The sequence below is a fragment of the Nicotiana tomentosiformis genome, chromosome 2, assembly GCF_000390325.3.
Source record: "Nicotiana tomentosiformis chromosome 2, ASM39032v3, whole genome shotgun sequence".
In the NCBI taxonomy this organism is placed as follows: Eukaryota; Viridiplantae; Streptophyta; class Magnoliopsida; order Solanales; family Solanaceae; genus Nicotiana; species Nicotiana tomentosiformis.
Genome location: NC_090813.1, coordinates 59,792,232 through 59,817,189, shown reverse-complemented (window position 1 = coordinate 59,817,189; position 24,958 = coordinate 59,792,232). Strand labels below are relative to the sequence as shown.

Below are 24,958 nucleotides of genomic sequence, written 5' to 3'. Positions count from 1 at the left end.
TTAGTTGTCTAGGATTAAGTGAGAGCAGCAGCATACAAATTTATATGGTACAACAATATACAAATTAAAATGAATTTCGTATAAATTTGATACATCTATAATAATATATAAACTAAAAATAAATTTTATATAACTAATTATATAGTATAAAACTTATTTATAACTTATCTATAACTTTCATACATTATTTTTACCCAGTTAAATACAACTACAACATCATACAACTTTCATACAAATTTTATACAATATGTTTTTCGTATGTATTTTGTATATGATTTGTATATATTTTGTATGTGATGTGTTCTTCTTCCTCTTTGAAATTTCAATCAAAATTTTCTTTTTTAATATAATTTTGATACATGTCAACAACTTTATGTAAAAAGATAGTATTTATAACTTAAATACAAATTTCATACAACGATTCAAACATTATAAAACTATTTTTCAACTTTCATACAACATTCAAATAAAAAAATATATAACTACAACAGAATACAACTTAAATATAATTTACATACAAATTTAATACAATTTCGTAAGTATATTGTATGTCATGTGTTCTTCTTCTTCTTCGAGTTTCAATCTGAAATTCAGCCAAAATCAAGTCTAATCTTCACCAAACACCCTCAAAATTAAGATATAAACTCCAAATGATATTCCAAATTGTTTGCAACAACATCCAATCCAAACAAATAATGGTTTTTGAAAACTTAAATTCGAATTCAAAGCTTCAAAGCTTTTTAATGGCTGTCAATGGTGGAGAGTCAAACACCTTCAAAATTTATTGATTGACAATTTCAATTTGAACACCAATTGTGCTACATCAAAGGAAATTGCTAAGTTAAAACTCTATAATAAAACGATTGAAATCCATTGATGAATTCCATTAAAACTATATACAACATTAAAGGATAAAAAGTAAAGAACATTAAAGGAGGAAAAATTGGGGAAAGAACAAAGAAGGAGAGATAGAGAGACTGAGAGAGAGAGAGAGAGGGGGGGGGGGAGAGAGATGGAGAGAGAGAGGAGAGAAGGAGAGAGAACATGGATGGGGAATAATTAATTCCTTATTCAATTCCTAATATAAAAGAATACTCATTTAAAATTAGTTTGTATATAATTGATAAATTATATGTGGTCATGTAATTAAGCTAAAACTTGATTAGGAAAGGTAATAAAGTTTCACATAATAAAGTTTCACATATAGTATATGAAGGTAAATTTTTTTTTTTTTAAATCTAAGCGAATAAGTAAGGGTCAGTTTTAGCCCTTTTCTGTTCCTTAATAGTAAGTAAAATAGCCCAAATATTTGGGATTGCCTATCACTTAGGTGCCAAATAAAATAATCTAACTTATACAGTAGTAGCTGTTTTCTTTTGAATGAAGAAAGTGTGTGGAGGGTATACTTGTCAAGTGGACTAAAGGGTGACCTCTTTGAAAAGACAACAAATTAAAGGAGTATAGGGGTAAACCAAATTTAAAGAACCTATGAGGCAAGAAAATTAAGATGACGAGACAAAGTCATTCAAAAACCTGTCCGCAATTAATAAGAAACCAAAGGCAACTTATTTTTGCCACCCCAAATAAATATTACTAAAAAACATAAATTCAAGCAAGTAAAGAAAAGAATTGTCAAACCTAAATAGATGCCTATATATACCTCCCTTCACATATCTTTCTTCCCTCCCCTTAATTCTCTACTCTCTTCTCTACTAAGAAACAGAAGTACTCCATCTTTATTTATTTTCTTTTGTTTACTTGTACCATGGATGGCCCTTTGAGAAGAACTTCATTCTTGCAAATTCTTGTAACATTTTTTCTCCTTTTATTAGGTATGTAACTTAACAATTCTTTCTTTCCTTTCCAAGATAGTTTAAATTAGCTATTTCTTGTTTAATACCATCATTATGATTAATTACTAAGATTGAATTATTATAACAGGTTTGAACATTATTAGAGAAGTAGATTCACTTGGGATTAATTATGGTCAAGTTGCAAACAACTTACCACCACCAGAAAAAGTCCTTCAACTTTTACATGCTCTCAAGATAACAAAGGCAAGAATTTATGACACAAATCCTCAAGTCTTGACAGCATTGGCCAACTCCAATATAGAGCTAATTGTGACAGTGGAAAATCAAATGCTAGCCACATTAGGTGACCAGCAACAAGCCCTTCAATGGGTAACTACTCATATTAGGCCATATTTTCCAGCCACAAACATCACAGGAATTGCGGTAGGGAACGAGATTTTCACAGATGAAGACACATCTTTAATGACATATCTTGTGCCAGCAATGGTTAACATTCATTCAGCGCTTATTAAAACAGGACTCAGCCAATACATTCAAGTCTCTTCCCCTAATTCACTAGCAGTTTTAGCAAACTCTTATCCACCTTCAGCTGGTAATTTTAGGAGTGATCTTAATGGGATTATGCAACAATTCTTGCAATTCTTGGTTACAACAAGAGCACCCTTTTGGATCAATGCATATCCTTATTTTGCCTATAAAGACAATCCCAACAAAATCTCCTTAGACTATGTGCTATTCAATTCCAATCAAGGGATGATTGATCCTTACACAAGACTACATTATGACAACATGTTGTATGCACAAGTGGATGCAGCCATATTTGCTATAGCAAGAATGGGATTTAATGGTTTAGAAGTTAAGATTTCTGAGACAGGTTGGCCATCTAAAGGTGACCCTAATGAAATTGGTGCAACCTTTCAAAATGCAGCTATTTACAATAGGAATATTTTGAGAAGGCAATTGCTTAATGAAGGTACCCCTTTGAGACCAAATGTTAGATTGGATATTTATGTGTTTGCTTTGTTCAATGAAGACCAAAAGCCAGGACCAACTTCTGAGAGGAATTATGGTTTGTTTCAACCTGATGGAACTATGGCTTATAATGTTGGGCTATTATCAACTACTTCTACAACAACTTCTTCAACTAATTCAGAGCCAGCATCAGCTTCCATTTTCCTTACTTCCTCTGCTCCCCCTATGGTAAAACTATAGATTTTTAATTAATAAGAATTGATCATATACGTTAGATGATTCTTATTATAAGGTTTAATGTGGTGTTCTTATTGCACATATTATTTTCAAACAGGTGAAACAAGTGAGATATCAAAGCTTGGCCAATTGGATGATGTTTGCGTATTTTTGCTGGCTTTGCAAGGGCTAATTAATGAGATGAAGACAACATTAAGGCTAAAATGGAGTACTTGACTGTAAATATATCGGCGTCAACTGAGACAATGACCTATTAGCCACCCCGGATGCATGTGCATGCGTCAAGAATGGACCTCACAGCGACTAATACAGAAAATTAGACACAAAGAGCTTTCATGTAAAAAAACAAAATTGAAAAAAGATCTAGTTTCTACTTTCTCGCTTCATAGAAAAAGTATATATATATATAGTCGCTGTCATTTGTTGTATAATCGGGATTGATGATTCAAAGAATAAAGTAGCTGATCATTCTTTGCTAGGGAATTGACAAAATTCATTTTGTTATGATCTTATTGTGCAGAGGATATATTTACTTGAAATGGAAGGGGCTTATACAAACTTTTCTTTTTAACATTATATTGTAATGTAATACTGTATCTATAATAGTGTCATTGTTCAGATTATAAAGGTTACTGTATTTGGACGTGGACTCCACAATTATTCCTACATGTTTTTTTATTTTACATTGACACTACCCATTCAGATTCACATTGCATATGGCTATTTAACAGGAAAAACGCTGCGAACCAAGAATTAATTTCTTTCCAATCCAAACTTGGTTGATTAAGAATAAAGTAATCTCATTCCATCCACCATATCTCTGAATGGTAATATTGGTACATGTTGAATAAGAGATATTAGTTCTTTACTTCTTTCTAGCCCTTTTTTCCTTTGTCATGCATTTCTTTCTTGATATACGAATGTTTTAATTAAATATAATGCGACAAAAGGGCAAAGGATACCGTTGTTTTCTTTTTAAATTTTTAAATAATATAATCTTCTAGCTAGGCCAACCTTTATTCCATAAACCGTCAGCATAGTGTCTGCCATCCTTTTCTTAAAGGTGCATGCTTTAGACTTTCAATGTTGAAATATGAAACAAATTAGTAAACGTCTTTATGAATTTATATATCAAAATGTTCTTTTTTTATATAAAAGAATGGCCAGTACAAAACTTTGTGATTCATTTGATATAACCTAACATGATGCACATGAAACCCACCTCTAAAACAATCACAAAAGAAAGAAAAATAATAGGGAATCCAAAAATAAGAATCATTCTAAGGATCCACCTTCATCATTCGCCGAAAAAGGAAACATCTTTTGAAAATCTTAGTAAAATGCTGAAGTGATTCTATTACTAGGTAAAAAATAAATAAATACTAAGCTATAGAAAATGCATTCACTACTTGTTCATGTCCCGAAGTCAGAGCCAGGATTTGAAGTTACTGGATTCGAGATTCTAGTATTTTTATGTTACTGGATTCTAAAGTAAGAATATACTTATTCAATAAATTATTTAAGACAAATATAAAGTTTGCACAAAAGTTACTGGATTCGCCAAAGCTCTTACCGAAGCTCTAGCTCCGCCCCTGTTCATATATGTATATTAGCCATCATGGTATGAGCTAACATAATGCACATGCCAACACTAGTCTTTACTCTAGTATTTTTTAAATTTGTTTTGATTTTTTTTTTTAAGTCGAGGGTCTATTAAAAATAGTCTCTCTATCTCACACAATATAGGGTAAGGTCTACATATATTGTGTCTTCCCCAAACCCTACTTGTGGGATCAAAGTTGACGATTGGAGCAAAGTTATAACATGGCATTTTTTATCAACTCTGTATCATTCTAGCAGATACCAAGTAGAGGGCAACAAATGAGGTTGCTTTTTAGCAACCAAACAAAATAGTCATAGTCGGAAAGTTGCTTAAGACCCCATTTACACGTAGGTTATCATGTGCATTTGCCGTCTTTGGTGATGAGTTACTTATAGTAGCATTGTTTCCTCTTTGCAGAGTTGGCATATCAGGAGATCCTGTTTCTTATAGCATATGTCCACTTTTAGCTTTCAAATCATGTCTAACGGTTCAAGAAATTCTTAGGTGCATGTTCTTTGCATATTCCTTGGAACTTGAATAGTTAAACCTTGTCTTCGAAGATTCTACATCTGGTAGCTTTTATTTGTATTTAATTTATTTTATTTTCCTAAGGGAAGGTGCAATGGAGAAGAAGCGGGGCTTCGAATTCATTATTAATTATTTTTTAATACCCATCAATATTAAATAAAGTTACCGTTTAGTTAATTTAAATTGTGTGAACATTTTTTGTACAATCAATACATATAACCTCAACTTAATAAGAGGATCAAGGGGCACCCCTTACGGCAGTCTCCCTACTAAGTTGGGGGGAGGGAGGGGGTTCAAAGGGGTTGCCCCTTAGCAGAGAGAGGGGGCGCGGACTTAATCTCTCGTTATCTTTCTATATTCAGGCTATTCTTTGTATGTTTGTGTTCATCCACATTTTCTGTAAATACTTTGTATAAATTATACAGTATTTTGTAAAAAGAAACTGCGAAGTCCTGTGTGGGAAAAAAAAAATAACCTGTGCAAGTGAAAGTTATAATAATTGGGTGGTGAGTGAGTTAAAACCATCCACCACAATGTGGTATCTTGAGTGAGTTAAAACCATCTAGTGCTCGAGTAAAAACCATATATTCGTAGTGACTGTCAAAATCACTCGTTTCTTGTGTGCAAGTAAAACAAGATTTGGACAATACTCAACTTTTGAGATCGAACCAGAACAAAATGTCACAAGTCATTTCTATCTCACTGTTGCTTTTCATTTGTTAAATTTAGCATTTTCCTCAACCGAGAGAGAGAGAGAGAAGGAAAGCCAAAATGAAAATTGAGCAGACTACTTTTATTGGAGAGGGATGTACCGAAGCTAAATGCACAAAGTACCACATAGTCATACATTTCACAAACACGACAAGTTCACAAATTAACATCTGCGCTGGCGTACTGCTGACTAGCTCAGGAAAACAGTAAAGGAATAATAAAGAACGGAAGAGGATAGAGCTGGTGCCTTCACTGGAGCACTTGGCTGCCATAATCTGAGTTGAACTTGTCATACCTCGGCGCATGAAGGTGTGCAGATGGTCTAGTGTTCTTCAATGCCATCTCAATATCTCTCACAGTTATTGGTCCAACGTTGGGCAACTCTGCACATTGATACAAGAATTCAGTACAAAGGAATGAAACACACCTAAAGAAGTACCTCAATAAAATTCTTCACACACAAGTACTAGGCACAAGAGTGTTTCTACTGGTATACATTAATTCAGGTATTAGAATCATGCCGAGTTCTTGTAACTAGAACAGGTAAAGATTTGTAATGAAATACACATACACGACGCATGTGTATCAAGTTTCATTCTAACAGCATTTAACTTTCATCAACTTCTCTAGGTAGTTTGATGAAAGCAGTAATTCATGGGAAAGATGCAAATCTTACAGCTTAAAACCGGAATTTGTTGGAAGACACATTAACAGACATTATTGTCATAATTAAAATATCAATATAAACCAACAGTATGCATGTGGCAGATTGACAAATAATCGAGTCGCCTGGTAGGATGTGATAGAAAAGAGGGCTATAATATAGCAAGCATATACCCAATTGCCGCAGTAGAAAACCAGAAACACTGAGCCCCTTATATCCCGACATATAATTATTACCCCGTCCAACCCAACAAGGTAGTGGATAAAATATGGCATACCATCCTCAGGCACCACTTCTTCTTTCTCTTCAAGTTTTGCCATTAAACGTCTTAATGGTTGCATGGCAGCCTCCTTGCACAACAGCCGAATATCAGAACCGGAAAAACCTTCTGTCTTTTCTACCAATAAATCATATGGAAGTGGCTCCTCTTCAGGCAGTGATGGTAGTAATTCCTCAAACATGGCGCACCTTGCTTCTGGCTCCGGAAGGGGCACGAGGATCTGCGGTTACAGTCAGAAGGCGAACTAAATAGTTACAAGCATGACTATAACCTCAGGTGTGGATTATACTAGTGAATGAAACCAGACTAAGCCTGAGTGCATTCTCTTCTTTTCCTCCTTTGTTCAGCCAAGTCTTCTATTACTCACTCAAGCAAATATTAAACATGTAAAAGGTAATCAAAAGTTCCCCTACCCAGCCATCCCCAGGCCCTTAAAAATAAGAAAAAGAGGGAAATTACTATAAAAATCCGATATGCAATAAATCAACTAAAAGACAAAAGATCATTCAACAACCAGACCTGCAACAGAAAAGCATTTATGGGAATCAAACCATGAAACTCTTAAGCTAAAGCCTCAAACCCCTATTTTACTGTCTGGAGTAATACTTTTTGGCTTCAAATTTCACATGCTTTTACATGGCTAAAAAGTCTGCATCCACTAAAACTATTAAATGTTTGACATGATTTACTTGGAGATACTGACAAAGAAATAGATCATCGCGAAGCTAAACATAACAAAAAATAAAATATACTTTTGTTCTAATTCATTTCTTTCTAGCAAATAGTCGTATTATCAAGCAAAGTATGTTTCAAGGCCACATGAAAGACTACCCGCTTCTCAAGACGACGAAGCATTGCTGCATCCAGTTCCCAGGGAAGATTTGTTGCTGCCAGAACAAATACAAGTTCATCTGTCCGATTCAAACCGTCCATCTGCAGTTTATTTCAACCATTACCTAGCGAAATAGTTCAGATAAAACCGTACTAAATGTCTTCATTAATATCAAAGAGAAGAAACAGCAAGATCTGATATAAAGCAAACTATACAAGTAAAAGGCTTGCTTTTATCTTTACCATTTACCTGGTGCTGCATGATTATTAGCTAACCCTAAAAAGATGGGTCAAAAACATTTCCTTCATTTTTACTTAAATGGCATAAAGTTTACAATCCTATCCAGTGTCAAGTGACCTTTCTTTAAGTTCCAATGGTTACCATAGTCACTCTACGTACTTCTCACGGACTGTACAACAGCACACAATTCAAATTTGACAGAGCATGTGATAACCTAACGAAAAGCGGTTTGAAAAATCTCTAGAATAACAACAATATCAGGAAAAAAGAAAATTCCAGATTCCAACTATTACGCTTAGTAGCTCAGAAGGTGCTAACCAGCAGAAATTCTGTGAACTTGCAGAAATTCATTGTCTCATTTATTTTTCAAAGAGGAAGTACTTTGCCATACTGCCTCAAATGCTTCAATCTCCCCAACCCACCCAACATGAGACCACAAAAAGGGATGCGCGAGGGGAAAAAGAAAGATACAGAGAATAAAATGACCATCATTCCCTGGGGCAGTAATTGGCTTTTGACTTATTAATTGCATTGCAGTGCAAAAACATAGCTTTTCACATGTCATACATACACTTCTAAATATCAAGCTTCACCTGTATGAGCAGTTCTGTTTTTAAACGCCTACTAGATTCATGTTCACTACGTGCTTCCCCACGTTGACTGATAATTGCATCAATTTCATCTAGAAAGATAGTTGAAGGTGCATGATGCCTGGCGAGCTCGAATAACACTTTTATCAATTTCTCAGAATCACCTGTATCACACAAGAAACTTCTAAAGAGTACACAACGCATTAATTGAAGAACTATTCTCAACTAATGTATCTAATACTTTATTCATCTGATAGCTGATGAGATATACTGGAATGATCTCGTTTGAGTTAGATGATTTAAATGCTATAATGTTCTTTCACATTGTAATAAAAAAGACAGAAATCATAACTGCTGATATGTTCAAAAAAGCTGAACCCCATAAACCGTTGCTTAATAAGTCAGCCACATTAGGTGCTAGCTTCCCTCAAAGTTGATAACACACAAAAGAGCTGTCTCGAACTCAGTGAAGACAAATAGAACGACATACCGCAGTAAAAATTGCATAACAAGTAACAACTCATAACTTGCATTTGGTATTTACCACACACAGTTGATATATATGATATTTCCTTAGCTCCTGTGACCCAGGTTGACTTGCCTTAGCGTAGAAATTTCTAAAATCATGAGATATTACAATATTACATCGTTCCATCAGATTGCTTGAAAAAATACAGGCCAACTTTAAGGGCAAGAAATAGATTAAGCTGAAACAACAGATAATATTAGAGTGTGATATATCATAAACCTTCAGCGAACAAACCCGGACCCTATAGGTCACGGGTTGAGCCATGGGAGCAGCTACTAATGCTTGCATTAGATTAGGCTGTTTACATCACACCCCTAGTGGTGTTGCCCTTCCCGGATCCTGCGTGAATGCAGGATGCTTTGTGCACCAGGCTGCCCTTTCTTTTTCTTCGGTGAACAAACCAAGCTACAATGTGCGACTTCACTTCAAATTGGATGGTGTCTACTTTTGGTTGTCTAACATCATTGAATATCCATCAATAGGATGGTGCTATCAGTCATTCGAAATATATCTCTTAATATCATACAAGTTTGGAGTCAGTTTCCTTTTTTAGAAGAAAATGTTTGACTCGATATCCGCTTCTAACTGTAATCATCATAGCTTTACCAAATGAATTAAAACCCTCAAACTGATAAGTAGGAAAGACCATTTTAGTAGATTGCAGAGGAAATCATACCACGCCATTTGCTGACAACTGACGATGCTGAGATATTGAAAAATGTGGTATTGCATTCGGTTGCAACTGCCTTCGCAAGCATCGTCTACAAATTAACAGAGTAGAAGTTTTAACAAGATAAATAGATATTTCCTCTCATATCAAGATATTAAGCTTTATGTATAAAGAAAAGAAATGTCAGGATGCAGAATTCCAATAACATGAATATGAAACTGGACAGATCACCAATAGAAGTACCAATGGAAGGAAATCAATGGGAGAGTTTTATATACAGAGCTGACGGCTAAAGCACAAAAAAATAAGGAGAAGGATACAACGTATGAATGAAAAATAACCTTTTGCACAGAAGAAAAACATGAGTACAAACCTTTCCTGTTCCTGGAGGGCCAAAAAGGAGGATACCTTTCCATGGAGTTAGAAGACCTTTAAAGTACCTAGGTGAGAGAGAAAAAGTAGATCTTGGTTCAGTAATGAGAACTTCATGTTTGCTCAAAAAGGAGTTCATGAAAAATTACAAGTAAAACGTCAGAAGATATATTGGATTGGATATTTGACACTAAATCTTACGTTCATTAGCTTGCACCCCAAGAATACAAAAAAAAAAAAAAAAAAGTTAATAATGGAGAAGTCCACTAGGACCAGTTGCACAACAGTACAAAGATTATAACCTCTCTATTCAACTTGTTAGACAAGCAGCACATAACCAAGTATTGTAACCTACTTTGGATATTTAATCGGCATGACAACTGCTTCTTTTAGTAGACGCTTGGCAGTCTCTAATCCTTTAATGCTCTCCCACTTTACATCTGGATTACCACGAAGAATATCCCTGGAAATGTAAAACAGAAGAAATTAGCAAAACTAGTTTCCAATCCTAACAACGAAAGTGTGTGAGGGACATAGAAAACCAGGTTCAGTAACAGCAATAGCTCATAGTGTTCAGGTCATTTTGTCGTGACCTACCTGCTTAAACTTTCTCCTAAAGCACGCATTTCTGCAGACTCAAAAGTGGGAAGTAGAGATCTTTGCCTGAAAAATGAACATTAAACTTTACTAAACTTCTTCAGGAAGAATTACCCCCAAAAAAAGAACTTCTTCAGGAAGAGGAAGTAAAGCTCTGGTAGCTGAAAGTTGTTAATATATATGAGTATCAAATGTTTGTTAGAATGCCAATATCTCTGGGCGATCAAACACAAAATTTAAGGTCACTAGTTGCTGTGTCATACGGTTTTCCAACTACTCCGACAGACTGAACTCCATTAACTCCATTAGAGTGTGCTGCACCTCCATTAGCCTAAATCAGAAGAAAAGATTAAGCGTGCAGATTGTCAATAGGATTTATGATCATCTTATTCATCATCGGCAATACCTGATTATATTGCTCGTAAATGGACAATTCTGCAGTGTTCCGCACATGTCCATTTCCATTTGCAGTCACAGTCGAAGAATTTCCATTTTGTACGGCATCACCATTCTCAGTTGCAGGAGCCTTCTTCCTCCCAAACTTCATATCATAAAACAACTTAAAATCCTAAATACGGACACCAAAAACAAGTATTGTATATAAATACTCAATGTCCCTAATCTTGATTTATTCATTTCATCAAGAGACACATCCAACTTATGATTCATTCAGCAATTTGCAACTCCTGTGAACAGAACTAACAATGTGGTTTAACAAACTATTCATGTTTACTCTGTTTCCCCTTCAATTTCCTTTAATTAACTGTAGAACTTTAAAAAACTCAGCCATTAACTACTGATTGTGTGTCTTCTTTTCTGCTCAGTTCCAATTTCTTTGGAAGACAATATTATGACACAAAATGAGAATAAGATTAAAAGCTAAACAATCCAACTTAATTGGAAAAGTCTTTGCCTACTTCCTCATCTATTCAAATTCGAATTTTTCTCGGAAGTTAGCACAAAGTTAACAATTATCTATACATGAAGGAATCTATTCAAGGTCAAGCCCATTTGAAATTCTCTCTTTTATTTTCAGCATTAACAAAACAAGTCACTCTTTTTCAACTTCAATAACACTTGTGTCTACTTATCCAACAATTCATCACTTTGCAGCTTGTTATTATTCAGTTCCTTGTTGCTAGGAAGACTATACTTTTGTGTCTTTTGATAGAGAGCAACTAGTCAAATCAAAACCTGAGCAGTGCAAACATCACATACAATCAAAACAATGTCATATATAACCTATTAATTTTAACATTTAGTCACTAATTAAAGGGGACATTATAATTCCTTGCCTAAGGACTACATCTCAGTCTCCTTTCACATTTTTTTGGAAGAACAAGAGCCAAATTTAGGTAAGAAACATCCAAATCAAGGCCGAAAAAGGTAAAAACTTTATTAAGCAATCTAAATCTAACATCAGAACAATCTTTCCTGTCAGAGATTTCCTAAATTAACACAGAACATTAAAATAATGTCAAGCATAGTCTACACTAAACTTCACTTTGAATTAAAGTCGAGATTTCACAAAATAAATCAGAAAATATTCTATTGTAATTATTCAAAAAAAAAAAAATCAAGTCAACAAACCAGAAAAATCCCTTCCTTTTATGCCCTCAACCATCATCACATGCATGAATCAGTACAATGTGTCGCGCACAAAAACTGTATATTCGCCATAGAAGAAAAACTAAGAAATCTTTAAAATAATAAAGAGAAGGAATAAAAACTAGAAATATAGCTGAAAATGAAGCAAAATTAAATTTTAAGAAAATCTCAAACTAACACAAAAATATCTCTTCCTTTGTCAGTCATTGCATGAATCAGTAATACATTAAGCTCATACAGTCCTTCAAAAGTCAAAATTTCACTTTAAACTCCAAATTTCACCCGAAAAGTACCTCTAATTTCAGCAAAGTCGGCATTTCGAAATCAAAATAAGAAGATAAAGTAAATATGAAATTCTAAAATCAAAGCCAAAAATGCAAGAATCGATCAAAAATGTCAATTTCGTAACAACACAAAATCTCTTCATGTTTCGATACTTCAATCATTACCACGTGCATGTATACAGAAAATGTACATCACACACAGATCATTTAAACTTAGCTCGATAATCAAAAATAAACCGGAAAAAAACATAGAAATTCAAAAATTACATCAAAATTCAACAAAAAGAAGCTGTATTTTCAAATGAGGCCTTGGAAGATTAAATTTAATTACCGGGAAGGACCAGCGAGTCAACGCAGGTTCGTCCGCCATTTGATTCAAACTCCGGGAGAGAGATGGAATGAGAGAGAGAGAGAGAGAGATGTATAGCTCCCTCTCTTTCTCCGTCACACACGAAAAAGATGCATTTATAGGAAGTCAAGTGATTGTGAGCACTGTTTACTGTACAGCGCACACAACCCCCCCCCCCCCCCCCTGTCGGTCTTGGAATCGTGGAGAGATTGAAAAAGTTTAAATTACGGATTACACCATAAGTTTGTCGTTTGTGATACAAAAAGCTCCTTCACCTTTTCAAAATGTTGACATAACGCCTGCTAAGTTATGAACTAGCGCTTTTCTATCCGAACTCTTTTTCTTCTTTTACATTTATTATTTTAATTTGTCTTGATTTGATCTTCAATTAAAAAAGAATAATATGTTTGGATGGATATTTGATAGCAAGGGAGAACAAGATTTACTAGAAACTTAAACTGAAGACACTATATTAGAAATTTATAAGCTCGCTTAATACCGTTTATTTTTATTAATTGATAACCAATAGATTCATTAATATGGATAGATAAATGTAATTATATTAAAAATTATATGTGCTAGAATTTTTTTATAGGAAATCAAGCACTACTTTGATACGACACAAAAAGGAATGGAGAATTCAATTTGAAATGAATAAGGCACTAATTAATTCATTTGTGAATAATTTTTGGCCTTCTTTCTTTCTAGAATAGTAAATTATGTAATATCCTTTAATGTTTAATATAGAAAAGGATTGAAAAAGAAAACAGAGAAAGGGGTAAAGGAGAAAGTAAAGCGAAGGAAATAGAAAAAGAATGAAACTAGAAAAGTAGTGAAGTGAGAAAAAATTGAAGGTTTCCCCATGTTTTATCAACTTATAAGCAAAAATGCAATTTGATATATGTTGTAGAAAAAGTAGAAACTAAGAAAGACAAAAAAAAAAAAAAAAAAAAAAAAAGGAGAAGGACAAAGTACAAAGATGACAAAAAAAATATAAAAAAGAAGAAAAAAACAAGGGAGCACTTGACGGATCTTATTACATATAGTATATAATAGAAGGATATCTTGTATTTTTGTTGTATTCTCTTCACTTTCAAATTTCTATAGGAAGAGTTGGCACATAAACCTTAAGATCATCATACATTGAGGATTGGGATTTATGTGCCAAAAAGGGAAAGCTGAGGGAGTAATCCTTAAGAAACAAAGTTGAAAGAATCTACAGGCTATAGAGATCTGAGTGGGTCCAAAGACAGACCAAGTATGTCTCTATTATGATGCTGAGGTATACAGTAAGAACTATAGGCCAAACACCACAAAACGTGTACATAGGAACGTGCGGAGGAGATTTTTAATTGCATTTTCACGTGCGGGATTTGTCCCCTTCTCTCCTCCGCGGAAATAGATGGTATTGGTATCCACCTAGTATCGTGTAAAACTATATACAGGCAGAACCGGAACTCATAACACATTTCGGCCTTCAATAGGATAAAACGAGCTCGAGATATGATTGTGAAGGATCGAAATCGAAGCAAAGGTCTCATCGAGTCAAAATCCGGGGCACGATATCTGCCCTCGAGAATATCGAGGTTATGATTCGAGATCGATCCAAATCCTAAAAGACTTCGGAGAACATTGTCAGGCAATCAAGCACAACCAATAGAAGGTCGTAATATCCGCGACCGGCCGGATATCACGGCGTGGATCTTGGCACGTATCGATGAAAAACCGGCAATCAGTTAAACAAAAGATTTTTTACCTTTTATGGAATTGTACTTAGAGTAGGATTCCCCTACTATATAAAGGGGAGTCTCATAATTCATTATACACATTGTAACATGCATTTCAAAGCAATATACTACTATTTTCACTGTTATTGTAAGCTTTTTCTCTCATTCATCAAAATTGTCCACCGTGAGCCCGAATCGAGGATGAATGCTTCACTAAGACTGGAATCATCCTCTGAGCGTGGTTTGAATTTATTGTATCTTTACTTGTCCATTCTAACTCAATTTATCATTTTGTATCAAATTAATCCGCATATTCTTAAAACCACTTACAAATTTAATTATTGTCCGTTTTTTAGGGTAAACTGTTTGGCGCCCACCGTGGGGATAAGGATAATAATGGCAATTTGATACAAATTTCCATAACACACCATACTTCACACTTGTTCTTTGAAGTGTCTTTGATTTCAGGTCTAAGTTTAAAATGTCGAACTCCCAATCTGCCCCTCTAAATACGGATGTTGAGTTTGGCCACCATGGCGAGATCAACAATATGGTGCCCGGTAACGAGGTGCCCCCTGCCGATCCCAACGGAATTCCGGCCGCGGACTCGATCGACACCAACTCACATGTGGCCATTAACGCAAATTTGCTTGCCGATCCTGAGAACAGCGTCCGCGGGGGAGTTTGATCGGTAGCCCGAAATACACGTAACGGTGAAGGAGATGGGATCAACTTGCGGGTGATCTTCGAAATGTTGCAGGCTCAGCAGGCAGCGATAGCCCAACTGCAGAACCAAAGCAGCGCTCCTAGTAGAGTTGAGCCCGAACTATCCCGGAAAAACACCCATGAACCAGCCACAGATAGGCCAAACGAAGCTGAACCCGGGACCAATCTTGAGATAATAAAGATGCTCGAGGAATTAACAAAACGGATAGAAATAGGAGAAAAGAAAATCGAAGCCAACGACAAAAAGGGGGAGACCTACAACTCCAGGGTCGACCAAATCCTCGGAACACCACCGATACTGAAAGGCCTAGATTCCAAAAAGTTTTTTCAAAAACCTTTTCCTCCGAGCGCAGCTCCGAAGTCGATCCCAAAGAAGTTCCGCATGCCTGAAATTCCTAAGTACAACGGAACAACTTATCCAAATGAATGTGTGACCTCATACACGTGCGCCATCAAGGGGAACGACTTGGAAGATGATGAGATCAAATTTGTTCTGCTGAAAAAGTTCAAAGAGACCTTGTCAAAAGGAGCTATGATATGGTATCATAACTTACCCCCCAATTATATTGACTCATTTGCTATGCTTGCAAATATTTTTGTAAAAGTGCACGCCTGAGCCATCAAAGTCGAGACCAGGAAGTCGAACATTTTCAAGGTAAAACAAAGAGAAAACGAGATGCTCAGGGAGTTCGTATCAAGGTTTCAAATGGAACGGATGGACCTGCCGCCGATGGCGGATGATTGGGTTGTTTAGGCCTTCACCCAAGGACGCAATACTCGAAGCTCATTGGCTTCGTAGCAGTTGAAGCAAATTCTGGTAGAATATTCGGCTGTAACTTGGGACGATGTGCATAATCGATATCAATAAAAGATTAGGGTCGAAGATGATCAGCTTGGGGCCCCTTTCGGGTTTGTTTATCCCGTCCTAGCTAGTGACAGATCCAAAAGAGATATTGACCGTGAACCAAGGTCAAGTAGAGATCGGTATATAACGGTGATCGTAGGGGTAACGAGTCTGGACGAAACCCTGTGAGGAGTGAAAGGAGAAGAGATAGAGGTCAAAATAACCGAGGACTCATGAGCAAAAACGGTTTCGACAAGCCCACCGGGCCTAAGGAAGCACCGAGGTTATCGGAGTACACCTTCAACGTCGATGTCGCTGCCATCGTATCTGCCCATCGAACGCATCAAAGACACCAAGTGGCCTTGACCTCACAGTCCGATCCAGCCCAAATGGATCCGATCTTAATGTGTAAATATCATGGCACTCATAGCCACAGAACAGAAGATTGCCGACAATTGAGAGAGGAAGTAGCCCGGTTGTTCAACAACGGACATCTCCGGGAGTTCCTGAGCGATCGAGCAAAAAACTATTTTAGGAATAGAGATTCTAGTAAGCAGATCGAGTAAGAGGAGCCTCAGCAAGTTATTAACATACATGATCATCGGTGGGGTCGATGTTAAAGCGCACCAAAGTATCCATCACGAGGGAAAAACAGACTCGAGATTACGTACCAGAAGAAACCTTGTCTTTCAACGACGAGGACAATGAAGGCATCGTGTAGCACCGCAATGATGCACTGGTAATATCTGTACTCATAAATAAATCTCAAGTTAAGCGTGTGATAATTGATCCAGGTAGCTCGGCCAATATCATTAGATCGAGGGTCGTGGAACAACTAGGTCTACAAGACCAAATCGTGCCTACAGTCAGAGTTCTAAAAGGATTCAAAATGGCATGTGAGACCACTAAAGGGGAGATAACATTACCAGTGAACACCGCCGGAACCATTCGGGAAATAAAGTTCTACGTGATCGAAGGAGACATGTGGTACAATGCTCTGTCCGGGAGACCGTGGATTCACAACATGAGGGAAGTACCCTCGACGCTGCACCATGTGCTGAAATTCCCGATGTCAGGAGGGATTAAAACAGTTTACGAAGAATAACTGGCCGCAAAGGAGATGTTCGCAATCGACGAGGTGATCCCGGTATCTGCACTTTCGACATCGAAGGGTATAAGTCTGGTTGCCAGAGAGGAAACCAAATATCAATTACCGACACCAGCCTCGATCGAACTGGAGAAGCAGAGGACGGGTGAGGACGATGACTACAAAGTTCCCAAGTCTTTCATAGTCCCCGATGATTCCGACGCCACCAAATCAACGGTCGAAGAGCTAGAACAAGTCATATTGATCGAACACCTACCCGGTAGTAAGGTATACCTGGGCACGTGGTTAAGTCCCAAGCTAAGGAATAAACTCATTCAATTCCTTAAAGATAACATGGATTGTTTGCTTGGTCCCACCTCGATATGACAGGGATTTCACTGGAGATATCTACTCACAAGCTGAGCCTAGATCTGAAGTTCTATCCGGTCAAGCAAAAAAGGAGGCCTCAGTCCGAAGTCAAGCATACATTCATCAAGGACGAGGTATCTAAACTCTTTAAAATGGGGTCCATCCGGGAGGTTAAGTACCCGGATTGGTTAGCAAACGTAGTAGTAGTCCCTAGAAATAGGAATAAATTAAGAATGTGTGTAGACTATAAAGACTTAAACAAGGCATTCCCCAAGAACTCTTTCCCTCTGCCAAACATCGATCGCATGATCGATGCAACGGCTGGCCACGAGATCCTCAGTTTTCTCGACGCCTACTCTGGGTACAACCATATTCGGATAGACCCGAACGACCATGAAAAAACATCCTTCATCACTAAATACGGTACCTACTGCTATAATATAATGCCACTCGGACTAAAACACATTGGTTCCACTTACCAACGCCTAGTAAATCGGATTTTCGAAGAGCAAATAGGAAAATCAATAGAGTTTTACATTGACGATATGTTAGTTAAGTCCCTACGAGCAGAGGACCATTTAAAACATTTGCAGGAAACCTTCAACATATTGAAGAAATATAATATGAAGCTGAACCCGGAGAAATGCGCATTCGGAGTCGGGTCCGGGAAATTCCTCGGATTCATGGTGTCCAACCGGGGAATCGAGATTAATCCCGATAAGATCAAGGCCATAGAGGACATCTGTGGACAATGTCAAGGCCGTTCAAAGGTTAATCGGGTGCATAACCGCTTTGGATTGATTCATCTCGAGGTACTCCGACAAGAGCCATCGGTTCTTCTCACTGTTGAAGAAGAAGAATAACTTCTCATGGACCCCTGAGTGCTAACAAGCCTTGGAGGAACTCAAGCGGTATCACTCAAACCCACATTTTCTTTATACTCCGAAGGCAGACGAACAATTGTACCTGTACTTAGAGGTATCCGAAGTAGCGGTAAGTGGAGTCCTGGTTCGGGAAGAGGAATGTATGCAATTTCATATCTATTATGTTAGCAGAACTCTAGGCGAGGCCAAAACTAAGTATCCTCACCTAGAAAAATTGGCGCTCGCTTTACTAAGCGCCTCTAGGAAGCTAAAACTGCACTTTCAATGCCATCTCATATGTGTTGTGACTACTTACCCATTAAGAAACATAATGCATAAACTCGAGCTCTCGGGATGATTGGCCATATAGGCCATGGAGATCAGCCGGTACGATATCGAATATTGACCCTGAACCGCCATCAAATCTCATATTTTGGCGGACTTCATGGCCGACTTCACACCGTCCCTAATTCCTGAGGTCGAGAAGGAGTTGTTGTTGAACTCGGGGACCTCTTCCGGAATCTGGACCCTTTTTACGAATGGTGCCTCGAACACAAAGGGGTCCGGGCTTAGCATCGTGTTAAAGCCACCGATGGGTAATGTAGTTAGGAAATCTATTAGAACTGTAAAATTGACTAACAACGAGGCCGCGTATGAGGTCATGATTGTGGGTCTTGAACTGGCTAAAAGCTTGGGGGTCGAGTTGATCGAAGCTAAGTGCAATTCCCTCCTCGTGGTGAACCAAGTCAATACAACGTTCGAAGTCAAAGATGAAAGAATGCGAAGATACCTGGATAAGATACAGGCGGCGTTACATCAGCTCAGGGAATGGACTTTACAACATGTACCTCGGGATCAAAATAGCGAGGCTGATGCTCTTGCTAACTTGGGATCGTCGGTCGATGAACGATGAATTCAACTCAGGAACTGTCGTACAACTCATGAAATCGGTAGTAGAGGAAGGCCATGCCGAGATAAACTCGACAAGCTTAACCTGGGACTGGAGAAACAAATACGTAGATTACCTGAAGACCGGAAAACATCCCTCGGATGCTAAATAATCTAGAGCTCTGCATACGAAGGCGGCCCGGTTCAGCTTGTCCGAAGATGGTACCCTATTCAAAAGAACATTCGATTGCCCACTAACCATATGTCTAGGACCGGGAGACACCGAGTAAGTTTTGAGCGAAGTCCATGAGGGCACCTGCGGAATCATTCGGGCTTCGAGTCATTTGTACGAAAGATAATCAGAGCTGGCTACTACTGGATCGACATGGAAAAAGACGCAAAGGAGTTTGTGCGAAAATACGACGAATGTCAGAGGCATGCTCTGATGATCTATCACCCCGGGGAACTGTTGCATTCGGTCTTGTCACCCTGGTTGTTCATGAAATGGGGAATGGACATCGTTAGTCCCCTTCACTAGGCGCCCGGTAAGGCTCAATTTATCTTATTTATGACTGATTATTTTTCTAAGTGGGTGGAAGCCTAGGCATTTGAGAAAGTCAATGAGATGGAAGTTATTTATTTTATATGAGACCACATAATATGCCGATTCGGAATGCCGGCCGAGATCGTGTGCGACAATGGGAAGCATTTCATCGGCAGTAAAATGAGCAAGTTTTTCGAGGACCATAAGATCAAAAGGATCCTATCAGCACCTATCACCCTAGTGAAAATGGGCAAGCAGAGTCCACAAACAAAAATGTACTCCAAAACCTCAAAAAGAAGTTGACCGACGCTAAAGGGAAATGGAAGGAAATCCTGCACGAAGTCCTATGGGCATATCGTACGACCTCAAAATTCAGAACTAGGCCACCCTATTATCATTGGTCTACGATGCCGAAGCTCTTATACCGGTCAAAGTAGGAGGACCAAGTCTCAGGTTTCGATATGCGACTGAAAAGTCAAACGACGAGGCCATGAGTATGAATCTGGTACTGTTAGACAAAAGGCGCGGGACCGCCCTCGTCCAGTTGGCCGCCCGAAAGCAGCGAATCAAAAGATATTATAATCGGAGAGCCAACCTTTGACACTTCAATGTCGGGGACTTGGTGTTAAGAAAGGTGACACTGAGCACCCGGAATACGAACGAAGGGAAGTTGGGACCGAATTGGGAAGGTCCATATCGAATTATCGAGATCATCGGTGAATGATCGTACAAACTTGAAACGGTGAACAATGAGCGACTACCGAACAACTGGAACATAACCAACTTAAACGATACTACTGCTAAGGTATGACCCCATTCATTACTCTTCTTTAAATATATTACAAATTGGACTCACGTTTGCAGGTAACGGCCAAGGAATGATGCAACTATTAGGCCTCAAAGCACATGTTGCACTCTTTTTCCCTTGAACCGGTTTTGTCCCAAATGGGTTTTCCGGCAAGGTTTTTAACGAGGCAACAGTGGATCATGCTTACTTAGAATTGAAGACCGACTATGAACCGGAGTCAAGGTTCGCATCAACAGTATTCGATCCCTCTCTAAGATCGGCCTTGAATACTGGGGGCCATCACCCCCGGGTAATGATTTTAGTAAGGAAGGAAACTTCGTACTCAAACAAGTCTAGACTTGGTGGACAAGATTTGTTGTAAGGGCCAAATGGTCAAATGAACCGTGCCCACATAGACCACTTAAGACATAATATGAAGCTTGTACACATTTGCAATCTTATATGTTGCACAGAAATAAAAGAAAATTTCTACCTTGGAGATACATATGTTGTCTCTTAAAACTACTGTATTTTATTCCTTAAGGACATCGAGCCCAAGGGCCACGTCTGTCTAAATCCAAGAGATCACCCCTGCTCTGGGATTGTCGTCATGGGCAAGCCCGGACAGCTCGGGCTACGAAGCTCAGGGGCACAAAACATATTAGGTAGTTCCCGAACCTCAAAGACTACGGCCATCCCCATTCGGGGACTGTTGTCCCGGGCAAGCCTGGATGACTCGGGTAATAAGCCAATTAGGAAACACCCTAACTTAAAAGGCTACGACAATCCTAGAACGGCTCAGAGACGTCCGAGATCTATAACCAAAACATAAGGTCTTCAAAATTTCTAAATCTGTTCAAAGGCTACCCTCGGCAAAATTATAATCTAAAAAATTCTAAGTAAACACTTCGGGGAAAGCTTCCGGTCTTACCAAGCCCCCACGAGTTTAAACAAAATAATATAGAGAGCGGCCATTGTCTGAACCTCCAAACAAGACCTAATTACTACGTTCTAAGGCATTCGACATATTTGCAATCGTAAAGAAAAAAGCAAAAAAGAACAAACTTGGAAATTGTCGAAGGGAAAAAAGAGCCTTGTATATATACACAAAGGCCAAACGGCCTCAACAAAAAATATATAAGTACAAAAGCGAAGAAATATCTACAAGGCACGTAAGAAGCCTAATCTTCGCCGGAGCACGTCTCATCACCAGGGCCATCGGGGTCTTCCCCATCCTCGGATTTGCCCGAACCCTCAGAATCTTCCTCATCCTCGGGGTACGCCAAATTCTTGGCCTCGGCCTCAAGCCTCTTAACATTTTACATCTGGCCGATAAATCGAATCCCCGGGCATGAACTTCTTCGAGAGCCTTCCTCTTGAACTGCCACCTCACATATTCGACAATGGGCTTCAGGCATTCCTAGGCTGCCTCAACATCAGCTTTGTATTGGGCCACTATCTCTTCAACAGACATGGTTATTTCCGCCACTGACTTGGCTGCCTCAAGCTTCTTGGCAAGGGTATCCCGTGCGGCAACAGCCGAGCCCAGTTGAGACTGGAGGTCTTCGATTTTTTGGGACCGGGTTTAAGCTTTTTCCTTAACCGATCGAAGTTGGGCCTCCGCAGAGGCCAGCTGCTCCCGGTCAGTCTCCTTTTCCAAAGCCAATCGGTGCATCTTGCCCTTCCATTCTTCGGCCATGGACTTGACCTCATCTATCTCAGCTTGGAGCTGGTTGACCCGATCTACCTTCTGCTGGACCTGCACATTCTGACTGTTAGACGCCATGTCTAGGTCATCATCACTAACTTCAAAGATTTTTAACCAGGTCAGTGTGTTCTTTCTGAGCCGCATCTAACCCGGCTCGAAAGCTCTTGACTTCTCCTTCATGTTGCTCGCTGAGAAGCTTATACATGCCTCTCTTCTCAACAAGCTCTTTGACTTCGGCCTCGAATTGGCTCAGCTCATCCTGGTACCGGAGGAAGGTTTCATGGTGGAGCACCTAGGCCTACAAATATGAGAAGAGATATTAGAATTATCAAGAACTAAAGTTAAAAAATAAAAAAGTTTAGTAACACCTTACCATGTTCAGCGCCTGTTGTGCTTCGTTGAACAAGCATGGCGCATCTAACTCGTTCATTTTTGCTTGGTCTTCTTCGGTTACCAGGCACCGGAGGTAACTAGATATCCCCGCGGGGGCAAAAATAATATGGGTATCCTCCGGAACGGTGATATCGATAGACCGCTTCCGATCAGGATCCGTGCTCGGAGCGGGGAACCGATTGATCAATCTCGGGCTCAAGCTTGACCCGCCGACCTCTGAGGGTGGACTTTTTCTTGGAACCTCTAAGTCACCCAATCTGGTGAAATCCTCCGGGCCGGATGGGTCTACACCGTAAAACAAGCCTCAAAGGGGATCGTCCGCTCCATGGACCCCCTCGTGGGATCGCTCCTTCGTCGTTCGGGCTTCATAGAACATTGATTTAGTGAACGAAGGTGATCCTGAAATATCTACAATGCCAGGTGGGGGATAGCCGATGTCTCGAGAGTTCTCGGCCCTCACTTCAGCATCAGCCTCGCGAACCTGAGAGGGATTAGCTTTCATCGTTTCCCCCTCGGCTGCCACCCGTTCCTCGGGGACAGACGACTCGTGGACCACAAAGATTTCATCCCCTCGGGCTCATCTCTGTACTGGAGGAGTGATTCCAAGTGAATCACTCGGGAGCTGGAGGTTTCCTTTGGCTTACGAACAAGCCTCCTTCTCATTTTCTTTTTCTCTGAGCTCGGGGAACTTGTGGCCCTTTTCCTTTTCTTCTCCCCTGCTGTGGCTCAGGGCTATCCCGAAGTAGAAAAATCGGCAGGTAAGTCCTCGTCCCCAACCGGGGGCCTAAGCTCAACGGTCTTAGGCAAACCTGCAAAAAAGAAGTAAAGAAAAAATAATAAGAACGTGGTGCTAGAAGAAAAATCCTAGCACAACCTATTAGGGAAAAAGAACTTACCATGAGAACGGGCCTCCCAATGGCCCTTCGAAAATTTGCACCACGAGCGCTCGGAATATGGCATCTGCGAGACAATGCCTTTGATCCATTCCTTTAATCAAGGAACGACATTTGGGACTTGAGCAACAGCTACGCCACCACAAACACTAATGAGGAAAAAGGGAAATGAGCATGAAATTAAAATTCAAAGAAAAGTTATACTTACGTGATGCATTCCACTTCTAGGGGAATAGCCTAGATTCGGTCGGAATCAAGTCTGAGGTCCTCACCCGAGAAAAACGTCCCTGCCAACCTCGATCCCGGTCTTCATCAATGCTTGAAAATGGGGCCTTACTAGCCCGGCGCACGAGCTTTATGAATCCCCATTGAAAGGTTCGGGGACTGTACAGGCAGAGAAGATGATCAACGGTGGACCGGCAGGAGTCGATCTTGTTCACAAAACAAAGAAGGTGGATTACGATCCTCCATAACGATGGGTGGATCTGGCCAAGACATACCTCGTACCTCTTACCGAAGTCTATAATGACTGGATCCACCGGGCCCATCGTAAAGGGATTAGTATAGATACTTAGGTATCCCTCAACGTGGGTGGTAATGGCCTCCTCAAAGTCGGGGACCAGTATGTTCTTTTCGGCCTAGTTGCAGTCCTTTCGGACTAAGGGGAGATCATCTTCAATGATCGAGTAAATATATCTCGATGCCTCCTCACCCCGATCCTGCACCGAAGAGGGCTTCTCGACCTTGAAGTCATCAGCGATCAAACAACCCTCGAGAATGAATATCTTCAAGGTAGGTTCAGGAGCCGGTTAATCGGTAACCATGTTAGCAGCGGATCTCCTGAGGTCGACCACATCGGAAGTGGTTTTGTTGGTTCCGGCAGTCGTTTGGGAGGTAGAAACGACCTTTTGGGGAACCGATTTGGAGGTTTTGGCAATTGTTGTATGGGAAAAACATGAAAAAGATAGAGAAAGGGTGAAAGTTGATAGCTCAGATGTATTGGCTTGAGTAGAAGACGAGTAAGAATTCTACAACGTACTTGAGTAACGGAGGTAAAAATGTTAGAGTGTAAAAGAGGGTACTGGATTTCTAAATGCACGAGGGTAGAGGTTTGAATGTAAAGTAAAAAATGAACAAAGGAGGAGGTATTTATAGAGGCCTCGGGATGCTTCACGTCTAAGAACAGCCGACCGATGACTGACGTGAATTTAAGGCCATTATAACATGACTGACGAGACGTTTCAGGCTT

General features: G+C 39.2%; 2 protein-coding genes across 3 annotated transcripts; one reads left to right on the top strand and one right to left on the bottom strand.

Annotated features, from left to right (window-relative positions):
* The first annotated feature begins 1,668 nt into the window (after positions 1-1,668).
* Positions 1,669-3,680, top strand: LOC104092018 (glucan endo-1,3-beta-glucosidase 11-like). The gene is made up of 3 exons (XM_009597498.4): positions 1,669-1,832; positions 1,942-3,014; positions 3,121-3,680. The coding sequence occupies exons 1-3, from the start codon at positions 1,766-1,768 to the stop codon at positions 3,193-3,195; spliced, it is 1,215 nt and encodes a 404-aa protein (XP_009595793.1). The 5' UTR covers positions 1,669-1,765; the 3' UTR covers positions 3,196-3,680.
* A 2,246-nt stretch (positions 3,681-5,926) lies between these two features.
* Positions 5,927-13,033, bottom strand: LOC104092017 (uncharacterized). 2 transcript variants are annotated; one of them, XM_009597497.4, is made up of 11 exons: positions 12,863-13,033; positions 11,046-11,180; positions 10,903-10,970; positions 10,640-10,705; positions 10,398-10,505; positions 10,044-10,110; positions 9,677-9,761; positions 8,475-8,635; positions 7,641-7,742; positions 6,807-7,029; positions 5,927-6,248 (listed from the first exon to the last, which is right to left on the bottom strand). In XM_009597497.4, the coding sequence occupies exons 1-11, from the start codon at positions 12,899-12,901 to the stop codon at positions 6,115-6,117; spliced, it is 1,188 nt and encodes a 395-aa protein (XP_009595792.1). In that variant the 5' UTR covers positions 12,902-13,033; the 3' UTR covers positions 5,927-6,114. The 2 variants fall into 2 exon arrangements, with proteins under 2 accessions (XP_009595792.1, XP_009595791.1); XM_009597496.4 differs by having other exon boundaries at positions 11,046-11,207; positions 12,863-13,001.
* Positions 13,034-24,958: the final 11,925 nt, after the last annotated feature.